The sequence below is a fragment of the Myotis davidii genome, unplaced genomic scaffold (genome assembly GCF_000327345.1).
Source record: "Myotis davidii unplaced genomic scaffold, ASM32734v1 scaffold363, whole genome shotgun sequence".
Classification (NCBI taxonomy): Eukaryota; Metazoa; Chordata; class Mammalia; order Chiroptera; family Vespertilionidae; genus Myotis; species Myotis davidii.
The window spans coordinates 2,627,903-2,639,523 of NW_006294069.1; the positions used below are offsets into that span (position 1 = coordinate 2,627,903).

Here is an 11,621-nt window from a genome sequence, read left to right on the forward strand (position 1 = left end):
GTTTTTTTTCTTATGGATCTGAAGAGTTGTAATCTGGTATGGTCTCACTCTGACCACTGGGTAGACTGGCTCTTGGATCTCCAAAGAGGTGCAAAGTTAGCCACTGCCTGAGGCCACACAGCAGGAGCTACAGGGAGAGCTGCAGGAACCTCCTATTTGTTTGGGGTTTGGAGGTACACAGATGAGGCCCGCTGTGAAGTAATGCAGGCTGCTGATGAGTTGTAGGCCTTCTTTTGGAAGCTCTGGGGTTCTCTGACCCAGCTACAGTTTGACAGGTTTTTAGGCGGAGAAAGGCCAGGCCGTTCATATGCAAAAGCCTCTGCGCACAGCTTGGGTGGGGTTGTAAATTGGGTGGGGCGGGGTCTCAGGGAATCACTTGGGCGGAGCAAACCTCAATGGCTGCCAGTCTCCTTTGCCTCTGAGAGGTCCCGGGGTCTGTGTCCTGCAGCCCTATGCAGGAACAATGACCGCTGCAAGCACCTCTGCGAGAAAGCCGCCCTTGCCTTTCGGCCCGATGCCAGACAGTCCAGTTTCTCTTTGTATGAGTCTGGGTCCCCAAATTCTCGCCCAGAGCTGGAGTACAGAGTAGTCGGGAGCTTGTGTCTTCTACCCGTTTGAAAAGACAATAGCATACCCAGCTGCCTCCGTACCTCTATACTTCCATACCTCTGCACCTCTGCACCTCCTACTGGACTCAGTGTGCTTTCCTTCTAGTTGTAGAATTTCCACTCAGCCAGCTTTCCCGTGGTTCTGGATGATAATTCGTTTTGTCTTTTAGCTGTAGTTTTAATGTGATTGTGCGCAGCAGCAAGTTCAGGTATTTACCTATGCCACCATCTTGGTTGCTCCATCATGACTTATTTTATAACCGGCAGTTTGTACTTCTTAATCTTCTTCAGCCTTTCTTCCCCTATGGCAGCCATAAATTCTGTTTCTATGAGCCTGTTTTGATTTTGTTCTGTATGTTTATTTTGTTTTTTAGATTCTGCATATAAGTGAAAATATACAGTATTTGTCTGTCTGACTTATTTCACTTGGCATAATACCCTCTAGGTCCGTCCATGTTGTTGCAAATGGCAAGATTTCATTCTTTGTTATGGCTGAATAATATTTCATTGTATAAATGTACCACACTTTTTTTTTTAATCCCCATCCGAGGATATTTTTCCATTAATTTTTAGAGATAGTTGAGGCGAGAGGGAAAGACAGAGAGAAATATCAATGTCAGAGAAACACATCAATTGGTTGCCTCCTGCATGGGCCCTGACTAGGGCCCGGGCCGGGAAGGAGTCTGCAACCGAGGTACGTGCCATTGACCGGAATCAAACCTGAGACTCTTCCGTCTGCAGACCAGTATTCTATCCACTAAGCCAAACCGGCTAGGGCTGTACCACACTTTCTTTATTCATTCATCTATTGGTGGACACTTAGATTGCTTCCATATCGTGATTATTGTAAATAATGCTACAATGAACATGGAGGTGTATATGTCTTTTCAAAGTAGTGTTTTTGTTTCCTTTGCATAGATACCCAGAAGTGGAATTACTGGGTCATATGGTAGTTCTGTTTTTTATATATATTTTTTTTATTGATTTTTCACAGAGAGGAAGGGAGAGAGATAGAGAGTTAGAAACATTGATGAGAGAGAAACATCGATCAGCTGCCTCCTGCACATCTCCCACTGGGGATGTGCCCACAGCCCAGGTACATGCCCTTGACCTGAATCGAACCTGGGACCCTTCAGTCCGCAGGCCGACGCTCTATCCACTGAGCCAAACCGGTTTCGGCCTATTTTTATTTTAAAGAATCTCCACACTATTTTCTATAGTGGCTGCATCAATTTACAATCCCACTAACAGTGCACTAGGGTTCCCTTTTCTCCACATCACTACTAGCACTTACTGTTTGTTGTCTTTTGGATAATAGCCAGTCTGACAGGTGTGAGGTCATATGTTTTGTGGTTTCGATTTGCATTTCCTTGATGATTAGTGCTGTTGAGAAGGGGTAGGGAGATGGAGTGAGTGGGCATGGATTCACTCAGGGAGGGGCTAAAAATAAGACGGGTCAGCTGGTAGGCGGGCCTAGAGGTTGTGTGTGAGAGAGAAAAGTGTCGTCAGAGGAGAACATTACATATATATGTGTATATTTACCTATAAATATATGCATACATGCATTTGCTCAGGTTGGTCATAAGTTCTGGAAATAAATAAAATATTCATGCAGCTTTTTATACTTATTATGTCATTAAGTTTTCCCAGTAACCCTGGAAGTGCCATCATCATCACTTTTCAGACAAGGAAATTAATGCCCGAGATATACAGCTAGTATGTGACAGCGGAGAGAGGCCCCATATTCCTGCCTTCTAACTGAAAAATGGAGGGTTGTCTCGACACCACAGCTTTTTCCTTTTTTTTTTTTTTTTAATTCTTACCTGAGGATATGTTTTTCTTGATTTTTAGAGAGAGAGAGGAAGGGAGAGAGAGAGAGAAACATTGATGTGAGAGAGAAACATGAATCAGTTGCCTCCCATACTCGCCCCAACTGGGGATCAAACCTGAAACCTAGGTGTATGCCCTGACTGGGAATCGAACCCACACCTTTTGGTGCGTCGGATGATGCTCCAGTCAGCTGAGCCACCTGGGCAGGGCGACACCACAGCTGTTTCAGGGATGCCAAGTCCTGGAATCAGAAAGACAGGATGGTAGGAAGCTGAGTGGAAACAGTTGCTGAGTGAGGCATCCTTTTTGGGTGGAATGGGATGGAGAGGGGCCACCTAGAGTGACCCAATTCCATTCCATTGCCCCCTTTCCAGCTCTAGGACCAAACTTTCCAATGATGAAAATACCTGTGTCCAGGTGGCAGAAATGACAGGTAGAGAGCTCCTTTGCTCACAAACCTCTGTAGACGTAAGTAAGTTGATCCAGCAGAGCAAACACACACTGCCTAGGGAGGTGGTGGAGCAGCTGCTGGAATCGTGACCTCAGACTTGGCAACAAATGGGCTGAGGGCTTTCTCAGAGGAGCTCCTGGGCGTTCACTGCGGAAGCCATAGCATAGTCACATGCACTAGCTTAGCATCCTTGCCCCCCCATGTGAAACCTCCTGCAAACCCCAGAGGAGGTGGAAGAAGATCAAAAGAAAGCCATGTTTGGATGTGAGCTGCACGCAGGGCAGGGAGCTCAAGATTAAAAAGGCTTCCCAATATGAGAAGAAGCGGACAGCTCAGGAAACCTGGGAAGGAAAGGGAGATATGATCCCTCTAACAAGGAAAATATTTCCTGCAGAGGAAGCCAACTTAAGTTTGCTTTTTGGGGATTTTTTTTTTTTAAGCAAAAAAGAATATGTATGAATTCATAGTGCAGAGGTAGCTCTTCCATTGGGTACAGCTGGATGCAGAGGTTCAGATAATCCTGTCTGCCTTTTGTCTTTCTCCAACTCAGCTTTGTTTTCCTCTTCCCTCTGTGAGGGTGTCCTTCCCACGAAGGCTGTCTGTTTTTCTCTGTCGGCAAACGGCCACACACAGCTCTAGGGTTACATTAGCCCTGTCATTACATTTATAAAGGGCTAGTGAGACCCAATTAGGACAGGCCACTCTTAAATCCAAACTAAATAAAGTGCTTTTGATGAAATGAAGCATGGGTCCTTTGCTGCATCTTTTATAAATACACATGTTCTGCACATGTGTGGCTTTTGCACCCTCCCAAATCCCTGAATATTGCTTCCCCTCCTCACAGAAGCTACTGTGGGTTGTAATATTTTTAATGTGTGGCATTCGTCTTTGTAGGTTCTTATTTCAGGGGAAACATTTGGCTCACCTGTAGCTTTAAGCGTCCCTTTCTAACTTCATTTCTTTGATTTCCAAGTGGGGCATTGTAATGTCTTTAAGGTTTGCCGCAGTCTGGAGCTCCCATGGATAGTTGTGATGTTTTTGAAGGCACAGTCATCTGGAAGTTCCAAAATTCAGAGCTTCCCCTACCCCCTTCAGTCATCTCTGTCTTTCTACAGTTTTTGGAGGTTACCGCATATGTGCGCATGCATGCATGTGCACAGACACACATGCGCACGCACGCACACATAGATATGCATGTCCTGTTTATTTGTTGTCATCAATATGTGTAGTAATCGCTGGGATAGAGGGAAATAGTTTCGTTTTTAAATTAAAACTGTATGATGTATATTGGCAAGAATCCCGAGTATTTGCCTGTATCCAAATGCTGGACTCTGTCTTTACTACTTTGGTCCAGTAAAATTGTCAGCGTAAGTGCAATGAATCAAGAGAACTTTATTAATTTTCTTCTGAAGCTGGACTTGATTACAGTGTAGGGACTGGTGCCGTCTAGTTTTTCATCTATTCCTCTTATTCTAGGCACTTGAAGAGGCCCAGAAAGCGATTCAGCAACTCTTCGGCAAAATCAAAGATATCAAAGACAAAGCAGAAAAATCAGAGCAAATGGTGAGTTTAGGTTTCTTCCTAATTTTTTTGCTCCAGGAGAGGAAGTTTGCATCTCATCCACTTACACTTGTTATTGGACTTATACTCCCATTTGCTGCCAACCGCAGCACCCACATCTCTAAACCAAGCCCGCTGAGTACACTCTAGATCAGTTCAGGAGGAGGAGCTAGCGGTGCAGCGGCTCATTCCCTGCCGCCCGATATTTGCAGCCCTGTGTTTATATAGTTTTCTAGTCATTTTGGATCCCTTTCTCTAGCACTTGTTTATATCACGCATTTTATATCACGCTTGTGTTAATTGCTCAATGAATGGAAGCCATTATTAAGATATACGATATGTCACTTGGTATCACATGAAAATGGTTCCTGGATCTGGGAGGTGGATGTACCCTGCCCAGGATACAAGCTTATGGTTTTGATTAAGTTCTCCCTCTGCACACCTGTCCTCCGGTGATGTACTCTGAAGGCCCCGCTGCTGACCAGAATCCAGCCTCACCCACTCGTCCTCTGTGGGAGGTGCTGTGAAATGCCAACTCCTGGCCTCAGATTCTGCCTACATAATGTAATGTCTCTGAATTCCAGTTTTTTCAACTATAAATAAGAATAACAACATCTAGCTCAAAGTGTTATAAGAATTGAATGTATGAAGAGCACTGAGATGGTCTTAGGCTTGTGTTAGCTGCTCAATGAATGGAAACCATTATTACTATCACTTTTTCCCCTAATCTTTTTGGTTTCAAAAAACCTTGCAAGTTTGTGATTGTGAAACTAAGCTGTGCAGGTCATAATCTTTATGAGTTCATGCAGGGTGATCCAACTAGAAAATCAGGTCACCTGAACTTAACTCACTTCCAGGTTTTTCACTTCTTTTATTTGAAAATTTTTTTAATCCTCACCTAAGGACATAGTGTGTTTTTTAAACTGATTTGCTTTCAGTGTACAGGACAATGCTCCAACCAACTAAGCACCCAGCCAGGACCCAGGCTTTTCACTTTTAATGGGAGGTATATCTTTCCAGTAACCAGGATATGTGTGCCTGGTATTGGGGCACTCCCTCCCTTCCAGGTATCAGAGAACCTGGGAAAGCAAGTTGCTCTTCAGAAGCTTCTTGGTCAACATGAACTCAGGCAGTTAGGGGAAGATTTTACCTGGGTGTTGGTAAAGTTGGAAAATTGCCCCCACGTCACTACCCAGTGTACTTTTCTAGTGACTAAAATATACTTGTGTTCCCAGATATAGCACTTCTTCCTCTTGGACCTGGCAGATCAACACTTGGAATTTTACTCCTCCGATTTCCTTCTCACTCACTGAAGACTCTGCCGCTTCTCTTGTGACATTACATGCTAAGCTTATGTTACGGGGTTTACATTCTTAAAAATCTTCAAATTTGAGAGGAGTTCTTTCTTTTCTGAAGACAGTAAACCCTAGTTCCGTGAGTGAAGACCATCTCAGTAGAATTAGCCAACTAATACCATCCATTTTTATTCTGAACCTAGTAGTCCCGGTGGCAGAAGGCAAGCTTTTCTGACCTTGTTTAAGGTCAGAAAAAGGTCAGAATAGTACATGCACTGTACTTGGCTTCTGGGCCCGGTAGACTCCATTGGGGGTGAAAAATAAAGTTCATTTCATTCTCACAAATGAGGATTTTATATCCCTGGGTAAAGTCAGTTGAAGAAATGCCAAATTAAATTTAAATGGGCTGATTGGGAATGAATTTGATTATCTGTTGTGAAAAAGCCTGTGTTTTCTCCAAGGGCTAACCTGAGACTTTTTTTTAACATTTTATTTTTTAATTACAGTTTATAGTCAATGTTATTTTGTATTAGTTTCAGGTATAACCTGAGATTTTTTTTTTCTTCCTTCATTTGCATTATTTTCTTGTGGAGCTACTTGCGGATGGGTTTACATCATTCTTACCTTCTTCCTTTTTCTCCCGTGGTTTTCAATATTTAGGTTAAAGAAATCACCCGTGATATTAAGCAGTTAGACCATGCCAAACGCCACCTGACCACCTCAATCACAACGCTGAACCACCTGCACATGTTGGCGGGCGGTGTCGATTCCCTCGAGTAAGCCGTGTCAACTTCCTCTTTTCGGTCCACACGATATGAATGTGTCACATAGAGAAAAGGGTCTGTTTACTTCTCAGCCAGTAAAGTCTCACCATCTTGCCCCACTTTCTGCAAATCTGGCTCAAATGTTCAGTCACCAGATTTACTTTCTGCCCTCTGGTGTTCAAAACCCAACAAACAACCTGGCACTTTTTGCTGTTGTTAATCCTCACTTGAGGATATTTTTCCCGTTGATTTTCAGAGAGTGTGGAAGAGAGGGAGGGAGGGATAGGGAGAGAGAAACATCAATGTGCAAGAAACATGTGGCTTAGTTGCCTCCTGAACTTGACCCCACTAAGGCCAGGGATTGAACCTGCAACTCAGGTATGTGCCCTTGATCGGGGACTCAAACCCGCAACCCTTTGGTGTGCAGACTGATGCTCTAAACACTGAGCAAAACCAGCCAGGGCACAGCGTGACACTTTGAAATGAGATGCAAATGAATCTGAATGGGCCCTGGAAGCATGTGGAGAAATGACTCCAAGAATACAAACAACCTGACAGGTAGGTCTGGTAGATCTCTATCGTTGAAGCCCACAAGGTGATTCGAGGCCATTGTCCCTCCCTACAGCCTTAACCTTGGCAAGTTTTCCGGCTTGTGATGGGCTGAGTCACACTGTCATTGAATGTATCATATAAAAACATATCTTTGATTTATCATTCAACCCAGTTTTTCAAATATAGTAGCTTCCTGTTTGGTTTATAGAGGAACTATAAGGAATGATGTATGAGGACATTAGAACTAGTATTAAAAGAAAGAGCTGGCCCTACCTGGTTTGGCTCAGTGGATAGAGCGTCAGCCTGCCGACTGGTGGGTCCCAGGTTTGATTCCAGTCAAGGGCATGTACCTTGGTTGCGCTCACATCCCCAATAGAGGTATGCAGGAGGCAGCTGATCGATGTTTCTCTCTCATCAATGTATCTAACTCTCTATCCCTCTCCCTTCCTCTTTTTAAAAGTATCAATAAAATATATTTAGAAAAAATAAAAATAAAAGGAAGAGCTGGTTATTTACCACAAAGAAGCAGTGTCAAGGCCTCCTTCATTAGCAAGATTCTGACGTGCCAGTTCTCTTCTGTGGTCTGACTCGGGCTGAATTCCCCCTGCCCCAGCCTCAGTGTAATCTCATGTGTGGACAGAGAAAGAGCATCTTCACGTAAATTTAGATGCAGTATCCAAAGTTAGGGGCGGGGGACTGGCTCCTTCTTGATCTCTCCCAGATGTTGCATGAGTTTCAGTGAACCCTGGTCCATTCTCCTGCAAGTAGTGATCAGAGAGGTCAGCGGCCAGTGGCAGACTGGCAGAGCAATTTCCTTGTCCCTCCCCCAAGATGCTTAGTTTTGCACAACTATCTGACCCGGCAGCAGCATCACAGCTTGAACTTGATCCTGTCTTTGTAAATGCCTCTTAAGGGAAATCATAAAATATACTTTTTTTTAAAAAATATATTTTATTCAGTTTTCACAGAGAGGAAAGGAGAGAGACAGAGAGTCAGAAACATCGATGAGAGAGAAACATCGATCAGCTGCCTCCTGCACACTCCCCACTGGGGATGTGCCCGCAACCAAGGCACATGCCCTTGACCGGAATCGAACCTGGGACCTTTCAGTCCGCAGGCTGACGCTCTATCCACTGAGCCAAACCGGTTTCGGCCATAAAATATACTTTAAATTTAAAAGCCCAACCCTAATGAAAGATTTAGATCTAATGGTTTGTCCTTCCTTGCTATGTGTAACTTGATTTTATCAGCATCCTCTTTTATGTTTCATTAACCTTTGCAATAGGGAAACAGAGTTGCTTAACATTGGCTTAAAATGTGCAGATCTGAGTTAACATGTAATTGAACCTAAATGCCCTTTGTTGTATCCTGGGAAGATGTGTTTGGCTTGCCCCTAAAGTGTAATCCTCAGATAATAACATCCTTACCCATGTTCTCTGTCAAAAGCCTGCTAATCCCATAACCCAACTCAAATCCAAAATTCATAGTCTTCCCAGATTTCCCTTTCCCCACACAATGAGAACCCATTACTCACACATTCTTTTGTACCTCCCATAGCATATACCTAGTATTTCTGCTTAGAACTCAATTCATCCTATCTGGTATTAGTTAGCTGTGTATTTGGCCCTCTCCCTGACTAAATGTTGTTGCCTTGAGGATTTAGACGTCTCCCCCCACTGCATAGCACCATACTTTTTTAGCGCTCAGCAAATACTTACTAAATCTAGTTGATGTCTGTTTTATTTTTTGGATTTATAGAATTTGTTTTTTTAATGTTTATTGTTGAAAATATTACATATGTCCCCGTTTCCCCTCCCCCCCCCTTCAACGCCCTCTAGCCCACTCTCGCCCTCTGCTCCAGTGATGTCTGTTTTAGAGCTCAGAGTAGATTGTTCCACATCTGTTTCTTGTGTCCTTAGTGGTTTTCTAGAGTTCTCAACTTCTTACTTCCTTGCAGAGCCATGACCAGGCGGAGGCAGTATGGAGAAGTTGCTAATCTTCTTCAGGGTGTGATGAACGTTCTGGAGCACTTCCACAAGTACATGGGAATTCCACAGATCCGGCAGCTTTCCGAAAGGTACTGTGTCATCAGAGAAAATGATCTTCCCGTATGTTCCTTATACAATCCCATTATAAGAAGGAACCTTAGATGGCATCTGATTTAAATCTGTGATGCAGACTTCCCATCCACCGTACCCTTACCAGCTCCTGACCATGTCTTCCAAAGTACCCAAGTCACATAGTTGCTGGCCTGCCATCATTGCAGTGGCAGCTGGCAAGTTGTATATCTCAACAGCTCTCAGTTGTCTGTATTAGTGAGGGGAACTCTCCCAGTTGTCTATTTCCTTGTAACAAACCACACACGACTTAGAGTTTCTAGTTTACCACATCTTTTTTTGTATAGTTCTGGATTTTTATTAAAATCTTTTTATTATTTCTACTGCTCTGGGGCAGGAAGGGGAGATGGCAACATGCACTCAGTGTACCCTCTTGCAATGGAAATCCCAAAGAATTACAAAGGAATGTCAGAACAGAGCTTGGCAGAGTACTAGGGAAGTCACCACCCTTCCCGTCATCCTTCCTAACCCCTTCACACTTAGAGATGGCTGGTCGCCATGCCACACTGGGGATGGAAAGCAGCTAAGAGAGTGGGCAAATAGGGCTTTATGAGCTGCGAAAAGGAAGGAAGCTTGAATGGAGAAGGCAGACTTGCTCTCAGTGGATGGGGGAGAAGGGAAGGAGGCAGTAACTCCTCCCCCTATCCTCATAATGATCCAGAGTTGATCTGTTTTTCCCGTTCATTTATTCTTCCCTTCATTTACCTAATAGATATTTACTGTGCGTCTTCTATATCCTAGACCCTGTGCTGGAGTACCACAGGCACAAGATGAGCAATACACACTCTCTACTCGAGGAGTTCATCTTTGTGTAGAGAAGAGAAACACTAATATAAAATTTCAGCAGAGCACAGATACAGTAAAACTGGTATTTGCTATACAGGGCATGGCAGGATCTTAGAGGAGGAATTGATAGAATGAACCTTCAGGGGCTAAGGGTAGGGGTTTTAGAAGAATTCAATTTTAATCTGATTTTAAAAGAATGGGAAGGATCTTCCCATCAAGATAAAAAGGAGAGTGGGAGAATAGAAGAGAGAGAGAGCATCCTGTCACTTTGGGAGATGATAGAGAGTGAAAGCCTGCATAGGTAGGCAAGGTCAGAGTTCATATACCTTGCTAGAGAACTGTTTCTTTATTTGGTGGGCAATGAAAGATTTTGAGCAGGAGGGGCATGATCTCACTTGTATTTTATGGAAGTCTGGTGGATTATAGGTACATGACACTGGGGGTTTAGACTGTGTTCTAGACTTGAGAAGATAAGGACTATACCAAAATAATGGCCATGAGGTCAAGGAGATGTGTTGAGAGGTTGGTTACCAACTGGTTGGTTGTTTGTGATGAGCATTGTTAATGGCAGGAATGGAGCAGAACTGAATTTTATTTATGAAAAAGCAACTTAGAGTCATACAAGCAAATGTCTTTTAGGACTCTTTGCTTTCTAACATGTTTTTGAAAGGTGGTTTTATAAATTTGAAGAACGTTGTGATCACTGTTGTAATGACATTTCCCTTATAAAGAGAAAATCTAACACTTCATTAATATATTTCAGTGCTGCAAACACTCATTATCATGTAGGGTTGCTGCAAACTCAGGAGGATTTACTTCTCTTTTAGTGGAAAGCCTCTATTTGCAAAAATGGTAGATTAATATAGGCATGTACTATTAAGTAACACTAAAAATAACACAAGAGAAAAAACCTTGTTTTCAGTGCTTGACTACAATTGTTTTTCAAGAGGTATTAAAAGTTTGAGGAAAGTCCAGACTTGTTATTTTTAGCATCATTTCTGGTGATTTTCCTCTCTGATGTTTACATAGCAATGGTAGAACCATCTGGAAATGATAGAAATAGCTATTTGTTTGGGGGGAGGGGAGAAGGCAAGTTATGCCCTATGCATTGCTTCAGCTTCTCTAATTTAATAGCTTGCTGTCTATAAATTGTAGAAATCATATAAAAGGTTGTATTCTGAAGTCTTTGCCTGTGCATTTGAAATATTAAATTCATGGATCTTGACTTGAATATAGTTATTTTTTTCCAACTTCCCCTCTGGAAAATGCTTAAACACTAATATAACATTGAAGGAAAGATTTTTTAAAAAATACCATCTTCATATTACAAATCCTCCTGGCTTAAGAATGTCCATGAAAGCAAATGTTTCTAGTAATCAGTCAATATCTCCTGAGAAAGAATGGAAGAGTCTTGTATTCTCTTGAAATCCTTGAACTAAAAATATTTTTCAGGGCTATTTCTAATCTCTTACATGTGAGAGATACCTGGCAAATTGCGATCACATGATGTAGTGATGAAAGAAACTAAAGTAGAGAATGAGCCCTAACCGGTTTGGCTCAGTGCATACAGCTTTGGCCTGCGGACTCAAGGGTCCCAGGTTCGATTCCGGTCAAGGGCATCTACCTTGGTTGCGGGCACATACCCAGTAAGGAGTATG

The 11,621-nt window shown here is 42.9% G+C and overlaps 1 protein-coding gene across 2 annotated transcripts in view; it reads left to right on the forward strand.

Annotated features, from left to right (window-relative positions):
• VPS53 (VPS53 GARP complex subunit) overlaps nt 1–11,621 on the forward strand; it is a 151,594-nt gene that overhangs the window by 46,981 nt on the left and 92,992 nt on the right. For both annotated transcript variants that reach the window (XM_006768080.2, XM_015566769.1), the window contains exons 5-7: nt 4,366–4,452; nt 6,405–6,520; nt 9,018–9,137. In XM_006768080.2, the coding sequence (XP_006768143.1) occupies nt 4,366–4,452; nt 6,405–6,520; nt 9,018–9,137 (323 nt within the window). The remainder of the gene's footprint in view (nt 1–4,365; nt 4,453–6,404; nt 6,521–9,017; nt 9,138–11,621) is intronic.